This window comes from Rhyacophila brunnea, unplaced genomic scaffold (assembly GCF_057557595.1).
Source record: "Rhyacophila brunnea isolate RB1 unplaced genomic scaffold, BYU_Rbru_1.0 scaffold_20, whole genome shotgun sequence".
NCBI classification, from domain to species: Eukaryota; Metazoa; Arthropoda; class Insecta; order Trichoptera; family Rhyacophilidae; genus Rhyacophila; species Rhyacophila brunnea.
The window spans coordinates 6895572-6920924 of record NW_028232860.1 but is presented as its reverse complement, the minus strand read 5'-3'; the positions used below and the strand labels follow the sequence as shown (position 1 = coordinate 6920924).

At 33.6% G+C, this 25353-nt stretch overlaps 2 protein-coding genes across 3 annotated transcripts; one reads left to right on the top strand and one right to left on the bottom strand.

Moving 5' to 3' along the window:
• Positions 1-1053: 1053 nt before the first annotated feature.
• IntS11 (integrator complex subunit 11) lies at positions 1054-3534 on the bottom strand. The gene has a single exon (XM_085948215.1). The coding sequence runs from the start codon at positions 3296-3298 to the stop codon at positions 1511-1513; it is 1788 nt and encodes a 595-aa protein (XP_085804341.1). The 5' UTR covers positions 3299-3534; the 3' UTR covers positions 1054-1510.
• A 300-nt stretch (positions 3535-3834) lies between these two features.
• Atg14 (autophagy related protein 14) lies at positions 3835-19827 on the top strand. 2 transcript variants are annotated; one of them, XM_085948105.1, is made up of 7 exons: positions 3835-4073; positions 5941-6366; positions 12690-12847; positions 13123-13291; positions 15569-15745; positions 17005-17176; positions 18088-19827. In XM_085948105.1, the coding sequence occupies exons 1-7, from the start codon at positions 3877-3879 to the stop codon at positions 18229-18231; spliced, it is 1443 nt and encodes a 480-aa protein (XP_085804231.1). In that variant the 5' UTR covers positions 3835-3876; the 3' UTR covers positions 18232-19827. The 2 variants fall into 2 exon arrangements, with proteins under 2 accessions (XP_085804231.1, XP_085804232.1); XM_085948106.1 differs by having other exon boundaries at positions 3854-4073; positions 12693-12847.
• Positions 19828-25353: the final 5526 nt, after the last annotated feature.

Genomic DNA, 25353 nt, shown 5'->3' with positions numbered 1-25353 from the left:
AAACATCACTGAATGTGTACAAGAATAGACATTAATAAATGAAATCACATGTGGATATACATAATATCATCTTACTCTAATATGTACTAAAAAAATAATGTTATGCCTAAGTAATTATTGTAAACAAGATAATATCGTCACTGTTCTGGCAGAAGACACTAATTCGAAAAAATGACATATTGAGTTAGTTATACCAAAATGTTCCTTATTTCAAACTTTACTGTCTGGAAACCTTCTTAATAAATAAAGTCTTTATTTTAAAGTCATCCTTTGTACGATTACTTAATAAACTCACATGATAGACCATTTCAAACATTTTAACAACTTCAAAGTCAAATTACTCAAAACTAGTATTCTCCAGTTAGTGTGTTCTGCCAGAACAGAGAATATATTAAAATCACCAATTTGAAATCATTAATAATTCTCAGAAGTCAACTCAAAATCAATGACAGAGTTCTTCATTGAAAAATATATTACATGTTCCATTGAATCCAGAAGGGTTTTGAAGAGGTCGAAGAAAATGCATTTATAGAGTAAAACCCGGAGTTTACGTTTTCCCGTTATTCGCGTGTAGTTTCTGCAGTTTTGTTTCATTTTAGTACATTTAATTCCTGCAATTTACATCTGAAATATTCAAAATTCAATTGAAATTAAAAACCTTAATTATTTGAAAGCAACCAATTCAATACACGGCAATCGTTGAAATGAATTTCAGATGTGCGTTTCTATATAATTCGCACCGTGAGTGTAAAACCAAGGCATCTGCAAAATATATATTAGGGTTTGAAGTCTTCGTTTTGTTAAGAGAAATAGTTCTAAAAAAAAACCATAATATTTGGTTTATATCTACATTATATTGCATGTTCTTTCAGTTACTTCACTTTTACATTATCAAGTTCACGACTTTTGCAGTTGTTTTGCATTTAATCTCGAAATTGAAAAATTTGCAGATGCCTTGGTTTTACACTCACGGTGCGATATATAGACATGAATACAGGGCCGACGATTTAGGTTACACAACGCAATTGTATAAGTTTATTTTTGTTTATACCCATTCAAATGTCTCGGAAAAAAAACATTGTTAGTTTAACAAAGAACATTAGAAAAAAAACATTCTCGAAAAGTTGAAAGAACAAGTTGACATAAAATGCTCCAAACTTATTTGTATGATTTTTTTTAATAAAAAATATATTATTCTCATTAAATTTTCAATGTTTTTTTTGTTAGTTTCTACAAAAACATAAATAATCAGGATTTCACTTATATAACACTTATTAGGTACCTACCCAAGTATTTACTAATTACTGTTGACCATTCGAAAACTTGCCAATTAAGTATAATAGCGATAAACATAAAATTGCAAAACAAATCTCGCTAAAGTTGTAATATACTGTTCAAAATATATTTAATGTGTCTAAGAATGGTAACATGAGAAGAAAGTTATATAAGACATTTGTTTTTACATGGAAACTTATAAAACAGTTTATTTTAAAACGTAAAATACAAAAACTTATTGACATATGGATTGCAAAAATCCCAGGATGTAACTTCCTAAATCTTCATCTTGATTTGTCCATGAAACGTAAACACTTTTATTAAGTTCATCCTCTCCTTCCACTTTAATGAGAACAGACTCAACGGAGATGCTTCCATCGGTGAGATGGATTGTCCAGGCCGGTAATCGCTCCGAAAGTAATTGCAGAAGACGCTGAGCAGTCCTCGAGGCGGGGCCGGCGGCTTCCAACTTAACAGTGCTCGTGAATCGAATGGTGTGCCGATTGATCCCCGCTTCCTCGCAAACTTCATCTATATCCATCACTGAGAGTTTGTTGTCCTTGACGCAGAGAATTCCGTGTATGATTCGCCGACGTTTTGGATCGGGCGGATGAGCGTTATATCTCACAGCCTCTGCTTTTAAAAGACGCAGTGAAACGTCGACAGGTATTTTAACAGGAGTATTTATTATGCAAGTCTCTCCGTTAGCGGGATTGTAACAGTTTATATTGAATTCTTCTTTAATTTTGTGCATTAAAAACTCCATTTTTTCCGCTTCCCCATGTACTAGCATTACGTTTTTTGGTTCGCAATATTGTATCAACTGCATTATTCCTTTAGCGTCAGCGTGAGCTGAAAACGACATGTATTCAACAGCCATTTTAACCTCTACCACTTGACCGTTTTCGAATTCAACTTTTTTGGCACCGTTTAATATCTTGTGCCCAACTGTTCCCTGCACGCAGAAACCTGGCATAATCACCATGTTGCTTTCATTTGGAGCCCACTTTTTGAAGATAGACAGCGACAGACCGGCGTGAAGCATGCCGGGAGTGGCAAAAACGACCATCGCTCCTGGATTATCAATATGCGATTTATCAAACGGTTTTATATGCTTGAAATCGAACATGTTTCTCTGTACAAAAGTCTTGCGAATTTTTTGATTTGTCCAAGTTATAAACATCTTGTAATAATTGTTTGCTTTTTCAGTCAGACCGACAGCGAAATAGACAGGGACTTTGAGATTCATCCGTTCCCAGTAAGTCTCCAGCAATATACACAGCTCTTGAGCCCGCCCCAAGGCAAACACTGGGATAAGAACCTTGCCCCCATTATCGACACACTCGTGTACTTTTTTTAAGAAATCTCTTTCACGGCATCTTTTGGAGTCACGGATAGTAGTGGCGTAAGTAGATTCCGAAATTAGTAGATCTGGGCGACATTTATCAATCCATGCAGCCCCGAGATGTCTGTCGGGAGTCATATTGTAGTCACCGGTATATACAACAGATTGTGAGCCCACTTTTATCCAGAACATTGCGGCTCCCAGTACGTGCCCGGCGTAATACGCTTTTATTTCTAAGTCGTTATCCACCATCACCGACTGATGTAATGTCACAGCCGTTACCTTCTTCATGCAGTCTTTGATCATCTGCGAAGTGAAGATATTCGACTCACCTTTACGCTCCACGGCCACTTTTCTCATGTCCTCCAGCAAAATTGGGGCGATAGCTTTCGTCGGGTGCGTCATATAAATGGGCCCCGAATACCCGACCATTTCAGACATATAAGGTAGCGCTCCGCAGTGGTCTAAATGAAAATGTGAAACTATCACGCAATCTATTTGCCCCGTTATCGGTCCTTCGGGAACGATGTAAGAGAAATCAGGAAATCGCCTCTCGTCGTTGTAGCCCATGTGCATCCCGCAATCCAGCATTATATTCTTGCCCCCCATAGATAAAAGGATACAGCTTCTTCCGACATCCTGCCCAGCTCCGAGGGGCGTTATTTTTATGTCCGGCATATTTACTTCCCAATTAAATTACCTGCTAGGTTAAGTACAACACTTGAGAAAACTTCAAGTGTGCAGTGAGGTTAATATAATTAGATTAAGTAGGGAAACGCATCGCTTTCAGTATATCAGGGATAACCAGCGTATTTTATTCTGATAACAAAAAATAATTTCGGTATTTTGGTCCAAACAATCCAACGATACAAATAAAAGTGACGAACGAACGAATTGTCAATTTTGAGAATAGATAATAGAAGTAATTTTGAGACAGTTTAAAATAATAGACAACTATATAGTCATTTGTTGCCAATAATTTCTTCATTTTAAATATTGTACTATTGTAGGTAGGTACTCAGTTTAGCCATAAATTTTATTGAAACAGGAAACTAAAAATAATTTAATCTTGTAATCAATTTATTGCGTCACACACAAAGAGATTGGACGGTGCCCAGTCAAACAATAATCTAGGGATTTTTTAAAAATTTTATTTAGTTTTCTGAAGTTGCATCATTGTTTACTTACTGCGCAAATGAGTGTTGCTATACGTCGCATTATAAAATGAATGACAGATTTAGTTGTAATTCAATGTTATGGCGACGAGTTGTTCCGATGACAGTTGTGGAGCTCCGAAAGATTTTCATTTATCATCCATAGAAGGAAGTGAAAATAGATTCAGTGCCACACACCAAAAGTGCTTATTGTGTTTTCATTTTAGAAAAGTATTTTATTGCAAACAATGCATAAGAAACGGAGACTTCGTGCATTCTACTTCTCATCTTTCAGAGAGGTAATAATCTTTGTGTGTTTACAAAAATATGTCATCATTCACGTCTCACTCTAACATTTCTACGTTCACTCAATTTGCACTTTTATAACAGGCTTCCCTCGAGTATTTCTCCATCACCACAATCATCCATGACTTCGATTTTATTATCACATTCTAATATTTGATGACATTGAACACTGAGAAAAAAAATATACAATCGTAAATGTGAAAGTATTGTTCGATATTTGAAATATTTTACCAATAATCGATTTATTATTTTATGTCTATTTACCATCATTTGCTCGTCATTCGCGAATAATGTTGCTAAAAAGGTTTATGCAAAAAAAGTCACCTTGAAATGAAGTCATTGACTATCAGACAGGTACCTGCTACTCAAGTAGCATACCTGCAAATATTCCCAATACAAGATATGCGCACATGTCCAGATGTTATGTTTTTATTTTTGGCTAAAATAAATAAAAGTGTCTGATCGGTGGTCAAATATATGTAGGTACCTACCTACCAATTTTTATGGTACACAAAACCTTACTTACTTTCAATCCGTTTGAATAAATTCCAAACCAATTGGGTAACGTTACAGTACTCCAAAAGATATATAACACCCCCCCCCCCCTTTGTCACATAACCTTTTACCCCTGTCTATATTACGTCACGTTTTTGACACCCCCCTAATGGTTAAAAAACAAAAAAAAATTATATTAATTTATCCTTAATTCCTTGATCCCCAATATTGTGTTTTCAAATCCTTTTATATTTTTTAGTTCGTGACATCACATTTTCTCTGGCACCCCCTCCCCCCAGAGTGTGATGTCATAATTATATGGACAGCCCAATGATAGTCCGGACATAAAATTCTTAAAATACGAAGCCTCTGGAATATCCTAAAATAATACCAATGTTGAATTTGTGTTTCGGTTACGTGACAAACTTGAATTCTGATGTAACTATTAATACATTCTGTAACACGTGTTTTCAGTTTATCCCATATTTCTCCACACTCAAGAATTAATCCTTGTTACTATTAACACACCAGAAAGTAACACATTTCCCATTATTTCTGTGTTCCCTCGCTGTATCTATACCACCAATTGTTATTCTCAGTTGCCAAGCGCATGGATTAATTTCTTATCAGTTCTAATTTTGATAATACAATGTTGACTGACTCCAGGCCAAGTAAATAGTTGCAAATAGAAAATAATTATGTATTTTCAAGATAGGTTCTTAATTATTATTGAACTGTTATATTATCTCAAATTTAAGCTTTGCAGTACAATAATTGAATTCTTTTTAATTTCGGAAGAAGAACATAATGTTGTGTATAAATTGAATAAAGTATTTCGACTTGGAACAATTGCCTTTCTACAAGTTAATGAAGAAAATATGTTCATATTTCTTTTGAGAACTATGCCCACCTACTCCAGACCAAGATACTAATGTTCATGTTTTTTTTCTACTCCACTGCAAAAGGAAAACATGTACAAAAATACTAAAAAACTAGTAAGTGTTAGGTAATGTTTCATCAGAAAGAGCAATGTTTCGTGGAATATTGTTTTGATGAATGCGTGAAAATTTGCAGGGCTTAATTATTGAATTTTAAAAACTATCCAGCACCATCTGCAATTTGTATTCTTAGTTCAATGAAAACAATTAAGTATGACTGACAAAGTTTAGCATGTACTATTTAAGTAGGATCTTAACAGCCTACGCCAGCTTAGCCACTGCCTCGGCGGAGGACAACCACTGGACAAATGCAGTCATACAATGGTAACCAAGAACACACTTAACTCAAAATCAGTATTATATAATACTCAGTATTTTTAGTGCAGTGAAGTTAGCAGCTAGGTAATTTTTTTTTTACTATTTGCAGGTTCGCAGAAAAGCAATTACGGATGATGAGAATAAAAGTAAAATGCAAAGACGTTGAGGAGCGTTGCGAAGGTATCCTCGAGAAGCGTTTCACGAAAGAGAGTGTTCTCATAGAAATTAACAGATGCAAAGAAAAGGTGAACCTCCTGAAGCTGGCCATCCAGCAGAAGAAAGACAACATCAAAGCAAACACCGAGGCGCTCACCGCATTGAAGAATTACAATAATCAGATGCTGGTTGAGTTGCCAAAGTATAAACAGAATATCGAGAAAATCTCCAATTATGTGCAGAACAAAAAAATTGAGCACGAGCGGCGGAGTAGCCATATTGACAGCGAACAAGATGCACTGAAAAATCTGAGACGGCAACGTCTCAAGCAATTGGTGGACTATGTGTTTCCTATTCAAGAGATTCCTAATTCACAGAGGTAAGCAGTCACAGTTAATTATATTAATTAAGACCAGTTTTACTAAACACTCGTTTGAAACATTATAATTAAACTGGAATTATTTAAAATAAAATTACAAGATAAAAAGAACTTCTTATATACCATGTTTTTAAATTTTCTGTTGAATCATATAAACTTGACAATTCTATGTATTAATAATTTTGGACAAATAAGGCAATTGTCAACAAATCATTTTTTTGCTATTTTGCAACAAAGACACAAATATAGAACACTGAAATGTCATTTTGATTTCCATAGTAGCACACATATATATTAATAATTTAGTTGCTAGGACCACTCCCTTAGCAACCAATAATAGTCTTACTTTTTACGGATTTTTCTGAAATAACTTTCCATACAAAACAGAATTAACTGAAAATGAATTCAATTCTGCTTAAAGATGGCTAAAAGTATTAAAAGAATGCATTGGCATCGTTTTCTGATATATTCTAAAAGTTTCAAATGTCTAGCTAGTCGGGAAGTTAGTTAAAAATCGAATGCAAGATTTGTACTGGATAAACAACCACCGGACAAACAAGAATACGAGCTAAGAAAAACGTGGTAAAATAATAATAATGTCTGACTTCTTATGGTTTACATTGAAATGTATCTTACACCTTTATTCCACTTATTCTGTGGTCATAATCATACCGATATATTACTCATTGTTTCAATAAGCAATGCTTACTAATTGCTTGAGCATCTTCATATTTGAAGGCGGTAAGAGCCGGGCCACACCGGGCAACTCAACTATCACGCGACCATACCAAATGTATGCAGTTATATTATAGAGCTTGCCATAGTTGATTCCCCGTAGTCGTGCGACCAGTTTAGTCGGGCGACCGGTGAAATCGTGTTCTTGCTTTTGGTCTGGTTGCGCGATCACACTGGTCGGGTGATTGGTCGCGATGAATGAAAATATATAGCTATGTATTGAGCACCGCCACACTCGGCGACCAGTCACCGGCAGCAGCCACACTGCGGGGAGAATACATAGTCGAAAAATTTGCTAGGGTATTTCCTAAAGTCATCATACAACATGATAAACACTCCACCAGAAAGCAAACGACACAAATATAACCTCTTTGACATCCATCTTGAAAGTGAGCAGATTATTGACTGCCTGGAAGCACTATGCTTACTTTTCAAACTATGTCACATTTTCAAGCAAATTTTTATATTTTATGATACTGCTTGTTTCAAAAATTGGGCTCCTGATTGCCTGCAACCCGAGTTGACTCAACTCAACTTACAACCAGAGTTGCCTGGTGTGACCCGGCTCTTAGTGTTCTTGAAACTTGTTTTCAATTAATATTTTAAATTTATAAATTCCCTTTGCAATATATCAAGAAATTCCTCATAATAATATTCACATTAATATATTATTTACACTTTATAGCTTTAAAATAATTACAAGATAAAAAGAACTTTTTATATACAACGTTTTTAAATTTTCTGTTGAATTATTATGCTCAATATGCTCAAACTTGTACTTGATATGAAGTAAATAAAAAACAAACAATTATAGAATACTTGAATGTCATTTTGATTTCCATAGTAATGCACATATATATTAATAATTTAGTTGCTAGGACCACTCCCTTAGCAACCAATAATAGTCTTACTTTTTACGGATTTTTCTGAAATAACTTTCCATACAAAACAGAATTAACTGAAAATGAATTCAATTCTGCTTAAAGATGGCTAAAAGTATTAAAAGAATGCATTGGCATCGTGTTCTGATATATTCTAAAAGTTTCAAATATCTAGCTAGTCGGGAAGTTAGATAAAAATCGATTGCAAGATTTGTACTGGACAAACAACCACCGAATAAACAAGAATACGAGCTAATAAAAACGTTGTAAAATAATGGTATTTCTTGATACTTGTGATGCTCCAATCTTAAATAATTTATGTTAGATATCATTTTGATTGTAAATTAAATATCTGTGTTGTCATTAGAATTAATAAATAGGTACAAAAAGGGTAAATTTATTTTAGTAAATTAATTTCTTTGAAGATTTAAAACTGCTAACTTGATTACATTAGATCTTTCATAATAGTTTATCTCTTAATGAATCATAAATAAATGATTGCGAAATAGGTGATGCTGTAGTAAAAGTGGATAATAACAAAAAATCCATAAATCAAATCAAGTAAAGTATGTAACCATGACATCAGCATAACATTTATGATTTGTAAATAAAGATTTCCAATTATGTGTGTGAAAGATGAGTCCTAAGGTTGCTACTATGTAATAGCAGAGGGTATTGCCATGACTGTTGATGTTAAATGTTTCATTACTTCATTGTGAAACATTACATTCAAGACACTGTCTTCAAAATAATCCACAAGTAAACTAACCATCCTAGCACTTTGGACCAATTCCAATGCAACATTTGTACCTACCGAAAAAATAAAAATAATACCTTTAAAACACTGAAATTTAAGTAGTGAAACGGTAATCATTTAGATTTATTAATAGTGAGAAGTGATACCCTGCGATTTCATCCACGTGAAGTATGAAGGATAACATTTCACTAATTAAGGTTCAAAGTTGGTAGTTAGTATTCTCGTCACCTCCGAAAGGGGGGGGGGGGGTGTAGGATGATGCGCTGGACCCTCCCTGATTATGTATGGTCATGTCATGGTGATATCGTCTGCTGGCTTCTTTCTAAATTATAAAAATAATATTTTAAAAAATAAATTTAAAATGTCACCCTCGAGAGTTCGAAAACCGACTGACCCTATTAGGGGCTGGTAGGGCAGAGTAGGTAGTAATAATACACAACAAACAATTCACAATTATTATTCTATCTCTGAAAAATGACAAAAACAGCCTCTGGCATATGTACCTGGCTTGTAGGTAGGTACCTCAGGTCTCATATTTCAGACCTTTTCTAGGTAGGGTAACTGCATTAGTCCCCGGACAGCTTCAGTATACGGACAGTTTTGTACAAATATAACGAAAATAAGCAAAGTATGAGAGTTTCATATGAAGGATGACTCACATATTGTGCCTGTATTGTTCCTTGACCAATAAAATTATATTTGTCACGCACAAATGAATTCATTCTATAGTATTACATTAGTAGTGGTGCACATGCTGACTCAACAAAAAAAATATTCGATTTCTTAAAAAATAATTAGTGAACGAAGGATACAAAAAGTACGTTAAAACTATGATTATTTCATTTATTCGCTTCAAAGATGTTTCATATTATTCAGTAATATGTTCTTGTATATTATTCAATGATAAAAATAATGTATTTTGTTAAATTTAGTTAAATATTTGGTGTCCGGCAACTAAAGTGCAAAATTTTATCTTTTTTTAGTTGTCGGACGCAGTGTCCGGGCACTGAATTTATAAGAGACATTGAGTATTTGTGTGTGTACAGTATCACATCGAGGCTTGCTTGGTTTCATACAAGTTAGAAAAGGACAAACATAGAATTGTAAATATTTTTAGTTTTCGGACACGATTTTATAATTTTGATCCTGCTGTCCGGCGACTAAAATTCAATATTGAATGACCGGACAAAGCTATTTTCTAATTAATTATTATGTATTTACACAATTATCTCCAATAGCTGGTACGAGTACGTCAAATACAAGCACCAGTTCATCAAGTGTGAGCAATTTAACATTAAAATCTCATCTTTTTTACCCCAAACCTACTCAATTTGGGAGTAAAAATAGAATAATAAGACACTGTCAAAGCACCAAGTGCCATTTCTTCGGAAGCGTGGAAGAAGATCATAGAAGAAAAAGTGAAGGATGACAAAAGTACAGCAATTCATAAAAGATGAAAGGTCTTCCTTAGAAAAGAGAAGACAAATAAAAAAAAGGAAAGCGAAAAAGGCGATTTGCCAAAATGTTCTGATGAATTAGAAAGTGATGTTGAGGATGGTTTATTATTAAAGAACATTGGCTGTGATGGATGTGTTCGTTGGTTTCACCGTAAATGCACGACAATGTCTATGTTATCTTATAGTGAAGCATCACTAAAAGATTTTGTATGTAATTTTTGTTTAAACTTAGACCTAAATTAATATGTTTATCACCCGTATAATCACTCAGACACCCGTATTACGTTGAACCCCGGTTCCGGGTTTTTAGGTGTTTAGACATTAAGTCACATATCCAGGCTATTGGGTTGGGGGTATAGCATTGAAGCATTTTTTTCTCTGTAAAACTACTGAAGAGTGCTTGATTCAAGCATGGATTTTTTACACTTAGTTCTCTTTTATATTTATGATTGAAAATAGCACTAGAAAACATTTATTTTTCGTCAGAGAAGGGATTAGGATTAGTATTGAAATTTATTTTAGTGTGTTTGGAAATATAATTATGGTGACTGAAGTGTTGAACCTTTTTAAAATTATCAATGGCAATAATTTAGTTGCCAGCAGTTCTCAAGTATGTTTTTTTTTTGTAAGCCTGCTTTGCATATTATAGAACACAAACAAAAGTTACACAGTTTGAGATTTTTTGGATGTAATAAAAAATTAATGTCAAAATTTGGTCAACTCACTTGAGATGTTTATTAGTTTAACCATTTGATTTATGAAGTTCAGTTTTTTAATTCATTTTGCTTTGCTCAATTTGCACTCAAAATTACTTCGACAGAACTATATGAAAGAAACACATTGAATAAATAAAAATATGTTTTTTTTTCAAGTTAGCAGTTGCTTGAGTGCTCATTGTGAACTATTTCTGCTTTTATTGCATCACTGTATTAACTAAAATTGTTTAAACGTGAAAAAATATTTTTTTAACACCAAAACTTGTCTTATTTTCTATACGAAATAATCTGTCCGACCACTAAAAATAGTACGTCCGGAAACTAAGATTGTGTGTCCGGAGACTAAAAAAACCAACCATTTTTCTTAACATGAGAAATATGATAGTAATTTACCTAAATATAGATTTTTAAAATATTTATAAACCAAAAGAATATATATGTAAACATTTATAAATCATAACATATTTTGTTTTCTTCTAAAAATGGAAAAGATAATCGAAAATAAGGTGAGAAAATAGTTAACTGTCCGGATACCAGTGCATTTACCCTACATGCTTTGGGAAGGGGCTGTGAATTTCTTGGAATTATTATTACCTTCTGCATTTCTTTGCTTGTAGGTATATATTTTGAAATATTTGAACTAGGTACACAAATACATATTTTTTCAAAATAATCTCAAATCAGATATTCTAGGTATTAGGTACATTGTATGGCTGGGAACTTTGCTTTCAATATTTAGGTATATAGGTAAGTGTACGAATTTAATACCTATTGGTCAAAATTGGATGAAATGTAGGTAATAATATTAAAAAATGATAGGTATTAATAATTACTATTTTTGGCATCTAAAATATTGTGCTGACAATTGCTAAAAAGTTATATAGGTAACTACAAAATCGTTCGCTATTGATTGGCTTTAAAATTACAGCTTGCTTCTAAGTATTTTTAAAATTGACTAAGTATAGAATTTATAATGACGCTAGGTTTTACTTGGCTTGCTTATAGAATTAATGTAGGTATAAAAAAATGCAGGATTTTATTTATATTAAGGGCTAGACTGATTCTATTAAATTTTATAGAACTTGCAAAAGGGTGACTATAAATTTCCATACATCTAAGCTTACGGGCTAGAAATTTGCCTCGCAGTCGATCTGTTCATGTTTGCATGAATCAGCCCAATGATGATTCAGGCCTCATGGCCTTGGATCCTCCGAGGATGCCATGGTTTAGGCGGTATCACTCTCTATTATCAAAATTGATTGCAAATGTCTTTTCACACAGGTAAATGCTGCCAAATATAGATATAAATCTCCAACCATGTTTTATTTTTATGTAATCTTAATTGACCATAGTCATCACTTAAAAATCATTTATAAATTTCAATTAGATTCACCCCATTTGCATAAAATTCTTAGGTTCTACAAAATAGTTACCTCTTTCGACCATGTCCGATCCTAATAGGATCATATGGGCCTCCAAGTAGTTGAGGTTTGTATTAACAGATTTTATTTTTACGAGAAATGGATGTCAGCCACTTGCTCAACCTATTAGGTCCATACTCTGACTCATACACAAATTGAAAAACAATTTGTGTACTTGCCAGACCCAGGATTCGAACCTGGGACCCACGACACTATAGACCGGCGCTTAAGCCACGCGGCCAACGTGGGTGTCTACCTTACCTACTGAATTTTAACTATTTATTCTATATGTTGATGAAATAAATTATACTGTTTGACAGACCTGTCATTCTTTCATTATTCGATTATGATTCCAGCAGCATGCGATATGGTGTCCAAGTCTGCACGGAGAGGGCGCTAGCGGAGGCTTCGAGGCCCATGCGAGGATCGGACGGAACCCCTGGCCTGGCGCCTCTCCAAGTGCTGACTGCGTTTCTGCCATTAGATGGAGACTATAGTGCTTACTGTCACTGGGGTACGATATAGTATTTCAATCGATACACATATCATACTACTAATTATATTCACATGTTGCATGAGGCATCTCCCTATGGTGCCTATAGTCACAAAACTCACAACAAACGGCGTAGTGAAGTACAGGAGTCACGAGTGGTTTAAAAGACAATCCTGAGCTGTACCACTTCCATTGGGCTTCAGGTCTCAATCGATTCATCAAACCATCTGATTTTAAGACAGCCCTGTGGAGTCATCAATGACTGAATAATATCATTTTTTTCTTCTTGTTTTCAGTGTCTTCAAACAAAGGTTTAGTGAGTTCAACTGGTAACCCTGCAAATGTGGAGCCGGTGAACCAAAATCCGGCATATAGAATAAGTGCTGCGCTCGCATACAGTGCTCAACTGTTGAGAATTGCTGCTTTCTACCTTGACGTCAGATTGCCCTTCAATATCTCTTACAAGTAAGTTATATATGTATATATTTAATTATCTAATAAACTATTTCTTTTATTCAACGAATAAGACACAAAATTTGAGAATGTATCATTCTATATTTGTAGACTTTTGGTATGGGTGTACATGGATGGTTTTAAAGATATCAAATTCTGAACTCCCCCATTGCAGTGCTAGAGGTTTTCATGAATTTTTATAACTATTGGCTAAATTATGTATTACTAGTTCAGTATAATTCACCCGTTACCATTTTAATACGAGGGTGGGTCAATAAGTCCTTAGAAATGCCGACAGGTGGCGCGACTAGTACTGTAAGCGGTTTGTTTTCATGCAGCGGCACTACCGATTCAGTATGCTGCGAAGTTTCAATCAGATTGGTCGGGTTGTTGTGTGTTTCTCGTACATTTAAAAAAAAAATTTGCTTGTGGAAAATGGAAAAATGGAAAATGGAGAAAATTGAGTTTAGAGCTGTTATTAAACATTTTAATATAAAAGGGTTAACAGCAAAGGAAATAAAAAATGAGTTGGATTTAGTTCACGGCATATCTGCTCCTTCACTTGCAACTATTTATAACTGGTTAAATGAATTTAAACGTGGTCGTACATCAACAAAGGATGAACCACGCTCAGGACGTCCTGTAGAGGTGACTACACCAGAAATGATCAATAAAATCCACGATATGGTGTTAAGTGACCGAAGATTAAAGTTGAGTGAGATAATTGAGGTTACAGGGATCTCAAAAGGTAGCGTCATTTCTATTTTACATGACAAATTGGGCATGAAAAAAAATTCTGCAAGATGGGTGCCGCGTTTGCTCACAGTCGACAATAAACGCAATAGGGTGGTGGCCTCTAAAGCCCTGTTGTCGCTCATGCAACGCAATCCGGATGAATTTTTTCGTCGCTTTGTGACTGTAGATGAAACATGGATACACCACTATACTCCCGAGACGAAATAACAGTCAAAGCAGTGGATTGCGAAAGGCGAACCATGTCCAAAGAAGGCGAAAACCGTAAAATCAGCTGGTAAGGTTATGGCTACTGTATTTTGGGATGCACGTGGAATTATTTTCGTTGACTATTTGGAAAAATGAAAAACAATAACATGGGATTATTATGCATCTTTATTGGACCAGCTAAAAAACAAAATTGAAGAAAAACGGCGTCATTTAAACAGGAAAAAAATCCTCTTTCATCAGGACAATGCCCGTGTTCACACATGTTTACGATCAATGGCTAAAATTGAAGAATTGAAGTTCGAATTGGTCGACCACCCACCGTATTCGCCAGATTTAGCCCCCAGTGACTTTTTCCTTTTCCCAAACTTAAAAAAATGGCTAAGTGGACAACGTTTTTTTTCAAATGAAGAAGTCATCGATCGGACAAATGCTTATTTTGAGGACCTTCCGAAAACTTATTTTTCTGACGGTTTAAAAAAAATTGAGAAACGTCTAACCAAGTGTATTGAGCTCCAAGGAGATTATGTTGAGAAATAAAAAAAAATACAAAAATAAAAACTGTTTTAATGCTTTTTTCTAAGGAATTATTGACCCACCCTCGTAATATAGACTTACTTTTCATGCTGTATTTTCAATAGTTATGGATGGAAGAATAAAATCAGTTTGCACTATGTGTGCTGATATGTTTAATTATATTATTTTTAAAAATCACTTTACATATTACATCATAATCAAATGTTAAATAATTGTTTAGTTCTCCACTGTGTAACATAGTTTCAGTGATGTAATATGTATATGTATATAGCATTATAACAATGCGATAATATGGTATGACTGCCCTTTGTATTGTTCAATAATCTGCAATGGGTATTTACCATTTTAATTTTTAATGTTTCGCTAATTGGTGTGATATCTACATGTTTGAATCATCCATTTTTATTCTGTTTCGAAAGTATGATAAGGTATATCTGCATGTTTATCGATGACTGACTATCTAAATAAAATGACTCAAAGCTGAACTTGAATAATTAACACGTATGTAGTGCAGTTTTTATCACTAATAATATTGTAACAATACCAAATTTGGAAAGACCTAATCACACCAGCAGACTCGCAGACCCAACCAGAGTCAACGATCGTCGTGAGCAATCAATTTAACTAAGCTTTGAAGTTTCAATGATTCTTCAAATCCAGGAGACAATCTAAATCCCAGCAATATCTTGTAGCACACTTCCTGATTGCTCTGAAGTATCGATCACAGGAAAGATGGAACCATCTGTGAAAAGTTCAATCCACTGACTTTTCTCTCTTGCAATTTTTTCACAGTGATCTCTGCAGCAGTGAGCTAGAAGAACGTAAGTTCAAGCGGCACGTATGGCGTCTCCAGAACTGCGCATCTGTGCTGGTGGAGGCGGCAGGGGTCTGCAAGGGATCCCCTAAGATGATGGCGCTTGAGCCCCCGCTTCATACGCTTCTGAGGGCCTCCCCGTTGCAATTAGATAGGTAAATAATTATGTTTTTCGAAAATATATGATGTTAACGTGCGTGTTTGAACATGTACCTAACTGATTTTTTTTTTTTTTAAACGGTACATGTTCAAACACGCGCGTCAACATCATTTTACTCCCTACTTCAATTATAGTTTGTCAATTTATGGCTAAGGCCGTATGTTGTAGCTTAACCACTGGGGAATGCCAAAAGAAATGGCGTATTTCAAAAAAACACTACCTTATTCTTAGGTCAATAATTATTATAAAGCAATCATTATTCGTAGGATGTTTATCACACTTGAATGGTCATAGACATAGCTTATAATTAGTATCTTTAGAATTATCTTCAAATGTGTTAATCTTGCCCATTTTTTGAATAATAAAATGCCTAATTATTGTAAAATTTGGGATCACAGAGATTATCAATATAATTTTTTATCGTAAATATTTCACTATAATAATGTCGACATAAATTATACTGATGGTTTTATAAATGTGTTTAAAAATTAATAAATGTAAAAAATCTTAACACCACTACACATTTATGTACTGAAATATGACTATATTCTAAAACATTAGAGCAAGAGGTTTAAAAGAATACTATTTTATGTAATAAAAATACTTTATGCAGTCATGAAATATTTAAAATAAATATAAAGGATAGTAAGGCTTCAAAATTTTATAAACAGATTATCTACAACGTTTAAGGAATGTCCAGGATCATGCTTTGAAAATAGAACAAAAGCTCCATTTTGACCTACGCTGAGCACGTCCCCCCTTAATGCTTTCTTAATTAAAAAATATTGTATACTGGAATCATTCCACACTGGCAACATTGGTAAGGCAAAAACGCTTTGCAGTTGTATTGGTATTGTTTGCTAGCATTGAAACAGGGACTGTAGCAGACAATACCAATATAACTGTGAAATATACATTTAAGTATCATTTCAGTAAGCCTATTAGGAAGGGGTACAAAATCATCAAAAAAACAGCTTACATAATATGTATAATACACATATATGCATAATATGTATATCCCAGAACTATTTTCTTCTGTACTTCTCCCTGGTGCTACAACCCTATGTGAGTCATGACTTCCTTGAGCATCTGCCTCCATTCGGGTCTGTCCAAATCTGCTTCCCTCCGGTTTAGAATGTCCAAAGTCTTTAAATCTATCCCTCCGACTTGTGCATGCCAAAATGAACAAATCTTCTCTTTCAGCAAAGTGCCTCAATTAAATTCTCAAAAATATTTGTCTCGTCTTTGTTGCAGTGTACAAGATGACGATGTATTTATGGAAAATAGTGTATATGGGTATGAAGAGGAAGAAAAACTGCCAAGAGGACTGTGGTGGGGGGGAGACGATGGAGGTAGTATTCCTTTCGGAATCTCTGATGATGAAGAACCGGAACCACCTGAACATTTGCACTGGGATTGGGAAACAGTAAGTTTTTAACATTTGCTTGTGGTTTGTGGACCAAAACAGTTGTTAACATAAAAAATTGTAGAATAATTAACAATATTTTCATTCCGAAACCATTATGCATAGTAAAACCAGCCTCAGCAAGCAATCCGCAATTAACAATCAATAAATAGTATATACTCAAATGTATTTTTTCATGCATGACCAACCCTACTCATTATCTTAATGATATTGAAGAAAACACTCTATTATAGATGGAACCTAAATAATATATCGAAGCAAAACTGAATAGATTACTAAGGCTAATGATTAAATTGGATTAGAAATAACAAACATTTCAATATGTTTAGTTATATTTTATTTATTGTGCTTGTTTCCACAACAAGGCTAGTTTTGTCCCTACAGACATGTTCAATTATTAACGAGCAATTATTTATATATTATTTCTTTTATTCGATGATAAATTCACAAGATTAAGAATGTTATATTCTTTATTGAACATTTATAATTTGAAAACACCTCAGAGAAATATATGTTAACAGTATGTAATGGTTATAAACAATTAGGTTACATGTAAATTGTACATAAAACATTTCACCGTGGCACAGTTTGCCGTGAGCTTTCTATTGGATAGAGATGACCGTATACTATACGGTCTCCAATTTTATTAGAATCAATATGAACATTAATTCAATTTTCATCGCTGATTTTGGCAAAATTTGACTATTTTCAAGATTTGTTCGCTGCTGGCTTCCTGCAAAGTGTAAACCGACAAGAAGCGCGTTTTATTTAGACATGAATTTTATGTCAGTACTATACGACCCAAAGAGGTTGGGCTGTCTTTAATATACGGCCATATATTTCCGATTCAACATTTCACAGTGTTAGCAATTAAATCTAGTGAATTATTATTCATTTAAAATTCATTTCAGTTGGGAGAAATGGGTCAGGCGCCTCTTCAGCACAGGGGAAGTCAGGCCACGCTGAGCGGCGTAGGCACCCCTCCGGGAGGCGGACTGATGACCAGCGCGGCAGCTTCCCTCGTCTCTATCTGGAGAGTGTGGACCGCCAAGTGATCCTACTTGCCATCTCTTACTGTGTGTTTTGCCATCGAGTCTAGCTGATATATTTTTTAAATGTCAGTGAAAGATAATGTTGGTTTTTAGTAGTAATGTTAGACATTACGATAGAATGTGAAATGATTGTTTTGAAATTCTCTCATTATTCAACTCTAAGCGTTCATTTTTTTACAAAAATTGTATTATTTTCACAATGGGGTTATTCAATTTTATAACTTTTATTTCGAAGGTTAATGGTTTAATCTTTCTACTTCACGGAGGTGCAACCCCACTCTGCTCTGCGCATGTGGACAGCGGGGTAGATATGCACCTTAATGACTTAAAAGAAATTATCCTATGTCATATCGCTTTTTCCCAGCAAAAACCCACCAAATATAAACATCAAATATTGAAAGGCAAAACCACATACTTAAGTCCCCAGTTCAATCTGCATTTTAAATTTATATGATATGTTAAATAAGACATGATAGAAAGTGTTAAAGCAGAAATTTTTTCAATGTGCTGATTTGACAGACCGCCAGAGAATTAAAGTGTGGTACATTAAATGAAAAAATCCAAAAAAATCACTTGTTCGGTTTTGCTTTTCATTCATTTGATAAAATCTATATAGCGTCCTTTTGAAATTATTTAATTGTTGCTGAAGTCAAACCGCAGGTTCAAACCCTATCTCTGGCGAAAATTCACATGTCTGTTTGATTATGTGTGTGATCGATCATTCTTCTTAAAACATCAGTTAATATAACCATCAATGTGTGGGTCTTATTGGAACAATAAAAGACATTTTAATTTCATCTTATTGAATCAATTTTTACGAAGCTGTATTTGGTGAGTTTTTGCTGGTAGGGAACATTATGTCCATTTTAATCTTTATCACACGGACAGTAAATTGTTTTCAATATAGGCACACATCTTTTTCAATATATTCACCTCTAAATGCTCAAACGTTATGCATTTAAATTTGCTTAAAAAGCAATCCCACGCGTGAATCTTTTTTCATGCATAAATATATAATATGCCGATGTGAAAACTGTGCCTAACTTGTTTAGTAATTAGTTGTCACTACTGCCCCTTGAGTCCACGGCCCCGTTCGATACATATAGACATTATTTTATTCATATTTTTTTATGAACATTTACCATTAACCAATCAGTCACATATAAATAATAAATAAAATTATATTTATGTGTGTCTATAATTAATAGTGGTGTGCAACATACCAAGTGTCACTTTATCAAGAGAAAATAAATCTAAAGTGCCACTCTGGGATGTAAAATTTTTTAACTAACCTAGAAAACGTAGACCTAGTCGAACAAGGCTAAGTACCTATAGCACATGTCGCTGTTTGGAATTCAAACATGTCGCATACAATGAATACCGACATGGTAAACTGAATAAATGATATATAAATGTGCAATATTTTTATCAATCCAATAGCAGCCAATGGGTTTTTTTCAATTTTTGATGGCAATTTCAATTTTTTTTTTAATCTAGAAAAGTTTACAGTGCCACCCAAAAATAGCCTGACAACCTCTGGATACCACATGATCATCACTTATCTACACTCATATAAAATTATGAAAACACATCTGTCACAAAAAAAAATGAACCAATGTGCAATGAATTGTATATTTTTTTCTCACTGCTTTCTACTTCCATGGGAACATGATAACTATTTTTTTATTCAAATTATGACATGTATGTAATCTTATGACATTTTAATGGAAAAAACAGACCTAAAGGTCGGTACTGACTTGAGGAAATTTGTGCGCACGAAAACTGTGCGTACAAGGTCAAATTTGCGTGTGCATACGCTTTTTTGTCTTATAACGTGTTAGATACTTACTTAGGATTTCTCAGCTATTTTTCTGATATAATTTCCGATAAAAAAATATTTGTGATAAGTGTGAAATAATCAAAATTAAACCGGTTTATTAATGGTGCAGTAGGAAGTTCAATTACTATTTCAAACATTACAACGTAAATAAACAAATATAATTGTTGTTAGCATTATTTTTTCGTTGTTATTATGAACGAGATATATCGTTGTTTAGCATTCAAAGGGTTGATTTTTACTGAGCGATTATTTAGTGCTCATCATAAAAAGGTAGCGAAGACTCTATAGCAATCGATTATTTTACATTTAATGTTTATCTTAATTTATAAAAAAAAAATTTTATCTGCACGAATGTTCATACGCGTAAACCATTTGTGCGTACAAATTTGCTCAAGTCAGTACCGTCCTTAACACTGTTATTTTTTCAGAAATATTTTTTGTTTCAACAAATTACCTACTGTGTTTCAATACATTATATAATATTATAATATGTATGTACCAGCCAATTTTTAATAGCACCCACAACTGACATTCAACAAATAAGGCATACTGATATATTTTATCTCTTTCTAATGTTGTGACAAGGCTTGTCATTAATCATGTATGATGTCAGATGTGTTATATTTTGTAGAATTACAGGTGCTATAAATTATAAACATGCAGTATGTACACAAATGAAATAAAATTAATGCATTTTTACTAATTGCACATATTATGCGTAGTGGGTATTTTGACAAACATTTCAGATTACACATCATCAATATTTCTGTATAAATCGCTTTCAATTTTAAATTCCAATCCAAATAAAAATGCACTAATATCATAAATCTGTTGTCTTATCAAATTTCTAAAGCCGCACTTAGACCAAGCGAGCGAATGCTTGTTTTTCCCCCACTCCGGCGAAATTCTTATTCTCGCTCAACAGAAAGCGTTTACGTCAAGAGAATTTCGCTGGAGTGGGGGAAGAACAAGCATTCGCTCGCTTGGTCTAAATGCGGCTTGACATGTAATGACTATATGCATTATTATATTGTTTATATTATAATAATGCATTATATTCATTACATCTTTTATTTCACTTTAAACTGTAAGTGCGGGGAGAGGACGCCTACTCGCCTAGTGTCAATTTATAATTTTTTGAGCTCAAAAATTAAGATTATAATAGTTAATCACACATATTATATATTATTTAAATATGAATCGTAAAATTTCAACTTAATGAACATAGTTATTTGGTAATGGCATGTATTCTTCTGGTAAGTATTTTATGACCATTTCGGTAAGTATCATAAATTCCATGGTAAGTATGTACAATGAATGGTAGTATCGGTTGCCAAATGACAGTATGTACGGTCTGTTTTAGTCTTTATTGCCCCTTGTCTAGGTGTTGGTGAAATCAGTAATACGCACGATGATTGGCCAAATGGTTCACACACACATAATGAACGCCACCGCAATGTGGCATCGCTGCCTCAGTCACCCTACTATCACTAATACACTACAGTCCTACCTAATACACAATGGTCATCAAAGGCTGGAACAGAGAGTACAACCCAGTATTAACGTTGTCTATAATGAATATTTATCTAAATCGATGACATTTGATGATAATTTTTAAAATAGCAAAATGTTCTAAATATATTATCAATATGGTGGAACTAAAAACAGGTTTAGGAGCATTCATGAAATGCACTGGAATAAATGTGTTGTTTTAATAAATTTTTATAGCCATTTGATTTATCAAATACTGCCAAACCAACCTATAAGCATTAAAGAATGTATTGATTATTTTTTATATATTATTATTAACCCCTCATGATGGCCGATCGGTAATGTGTTAGCTTATATTATCGTGGGTCCCGGGTTCAAATGCCGCCTCTGGATTATGTTTATCGTTCATGTTTTGGCCCAGAGTATGGACCAAATAAGTTGTGCAAGTAGCTAAAATCCGTTTCTCGTAAAAAGAAAAATCTGTCATTTCAACCTCCATCCAGGCCCATGTGAACCTCTTAAGGACAAACATGGTGATTAAGTGTAACAACTTGCATTATAGAACTGTATCACAGTATTATATATTTTATTGAGTTTGTATGTTGGTTTCTTGTATATTGAATCATAAGACATCGTTTATTATTGAATACTTGCCATTATTTTCTTAATAATACATTTTTACCGTTTATTCATAAAATACATGCCATTTGGTCATGTGTATTTTAGTCTAAATAATAGAAAGCCTTTGGTAATTATATATTCCGTAAATTGTAATTATATTTTTCTGTGATTGAATCCAAAAGAATTGCTATTAGTAATATGTAATAATAATTATAAGGCAACTAAGATTGTTTGCATACTAAAAAAAATATGCTGTATTGATGCCATATGATGCATACATCCTGATAATTGATTCATGATCCGAGTGTTTGAAATGAACATTTTTATAGTGTTAGATAGATCCGAGCAATTATTCGAAGATGTGATTTTATTTTAATAAGTTTTACCTACTACGTTTGTTATTCAATATAATTATAATAGTATTTTTAAATACATTTGTTTATAAGTCACTATGTAGAGAGTGTGAGTTATACAATATAAATGTGAAATATTGACATATATAATATCGTCGGTGTTTTGTAAAAAGGGCGAATCAACCATTTTGGCGAAATCGAGATTTTAATGAGAATACAATATGTACCCCACTAGCTTTGTTGTGTAAAAACGGCGAATTTTTATCTCCACAGGAAAGTACTTAAAAACGATAATCGACTAAAATTAAATTAATTAAAATTACGAAATAAAAAGTAAATGTGACATATTAGGCCTTTTAAAATATTATATAATAATACCTATTATAATGACAGTATTCTTTCTAAGCTTTATTATAAACTTGTTAGATATTTATAATCATCTACAGGTAAAAAACAAATAAATGTCAAAAGTTAAAAATCCTCCTCCTGTAAAGTAGCATTTTGGTTAATTCGCCCTTTTTACAAAACACCGACGATATTATGTCTGTATTATGTATTATTAGAAAATTATATGTAAATACTTCTATTGTGAATAAATTCCATATTTTTACATTCTCTATGATGCATTTTATTATTATTCCTTCTTGTATGTAGCCTGTTCTCTTCCCAATTACATCTTATAGTCACACATTGAAAACCTTCTTTGCCTGAATATCTTTTTCTCGTCTTGGTCGACGTGGCTGAGCCGGGTCCAGTGACAGACTGCACGGTCCGCGCTCTTGTAACTATAAAGTTATACCACGGCAAGCATCTGTTCTTCACGCCTCAGTGTACAGTTGCTCTGAGCCTTTGTAAAGTACCATGACCAAAGCCTAAACAAAAACTAACCATAGGTGCGAGTGAGAAAGCATTCGGCACGCTTATATGTCTGCAATATGCACTAGAGTAAGATAGAATTCTACGGCTGAATTTAATATTTTTTGTACATGTCACTGATGAATATTGATTAGGATGACTAGTCATTTAAAAACTGCGAGCATGTGTTGCTGAAATTTATTGTTTTTGTGTTAAATATAAATTTAATGGTAATTATTTTTAGTTAATTTAGTAGAAAATATGGTTAACTATGCTGTCTTTAAATTTGGTAGCCGTACTGGGAAGGGACATGGTGGTATAAAGTTTCATAGTTAAGTTTATAATAATAAAATTGAGGTTCTACTGTGCGTTATACGCAAGAAACACGACTTCATTTTGCCGAACAATAGCCACTCTCTTTATATTATTACTGACACCATGACCTGTTTTTTCCAGTAATATCCATTTTCTAATTACTTATTCCAGGGGGGGGCAAACTGCGGGCCGCATGTGGCCCGCCGGGTATTTTTTTACGGCCCGCCATCATTAATTGTACTTCTGATTGCGAATAACTTTTTTACAATTTAATAAAAAAATATTGAGAATAGATTAAAATTTGAAGAATTTGTTGTTTCGTAAATTTATTATCTCAGTACGTCTTCCTCGCGTCTCGTCTCACACTATGTAATCACTATTTTCTACGTTGAACATCGTGACACATTTAAATACTTTTAATTCGCCCTCCGCGTTGCAAGGAAAAAAAATATATGCCCATGATATGGTCAAAAGTTTGAATAGATTTCAATTAAAACTCAAGTTATTCCTTCGAAAAAATATTGAATAACAACGTGGACCACTTTCCAACTTTGAAGTTGCTGAATATACCAGAATATAAATTTGAAGAATATGGTAAAATTATTAAAGCTCTGAATGACGATTTTTCACAAAGATTTCGTGACTTTCGAAAAATTGAGACAAGTTTAGCAATAGCACGCTATCCATTTTCAATAGATATTGATAGTGTACTGACAGAGCTACAACTTGAGATTATTGATCTGCAGTGTGACACTGATTTAAGAGAATTGCATCGTCATGAAGAAATCTCCAAATTTTACAATGTCCTTAATTCAGACAAATTCGACCAAGTTAAGATTATGCAAGAAAAATGTTCGTTATTTTTAGATCAACCTATATATGTGAACAAACATTTTCGATCATGAACCTCAATAAAAATTCTTTACGATCAAATATCTGCGATGCCCATTTACAAGCAGTTTTGAGAATATCATGAAAAAAATGTACAATAGTTTCATTTTTATCATTAATTTTTTTGTAATGTTTATTTTTCGTGATAATAAATAGTGTATATCTAAAAATGGTATTTTACTTGCGGCCCGCCGCTCATTTTGAATTCTGGAATTTGGCCCTCCATCCAAAAAGTTTGCCCCCCCTGACTTATTCCAACCAAATGACGAAGCATATGAAATTTGATAAGTGAATTCGCTTTTTCATCTTATAATACCTATTTTGTTATCTATGTAGGCACCCTGAGCTTAAAAATTTTTTGTGGGTTAGGATAGGTTAGTATTTTTATAATCCTGACGGGAAAAATAGGAAAACAATAGTTCATTCTATTTAATCGTTTGAATTGACACGATTTGTAGAAAAACCTTGTTTGACAATTATGACTCTTATCCGAAAATCGGCTGAGACGCTTTCTCGATATATGTCAGCAGGTTTCACTCCAGTGCCTATTATGTATGTGGACGCCCATTCGACTGTATTTAGGAAAAAGGGGGTAACCCTCGATTTTTCGAAGAAAAGTGCTTTTATTAGATATTAACAATGTATACAACTAAATACACGTTCTATAAAAAGGAAGTAAGCCGCAAATGCCGAATTATTATCTAAATTCAGGTTTCAATTGAGATTAATTAATTTTTAATTTATGGAAAAAAGCATTTA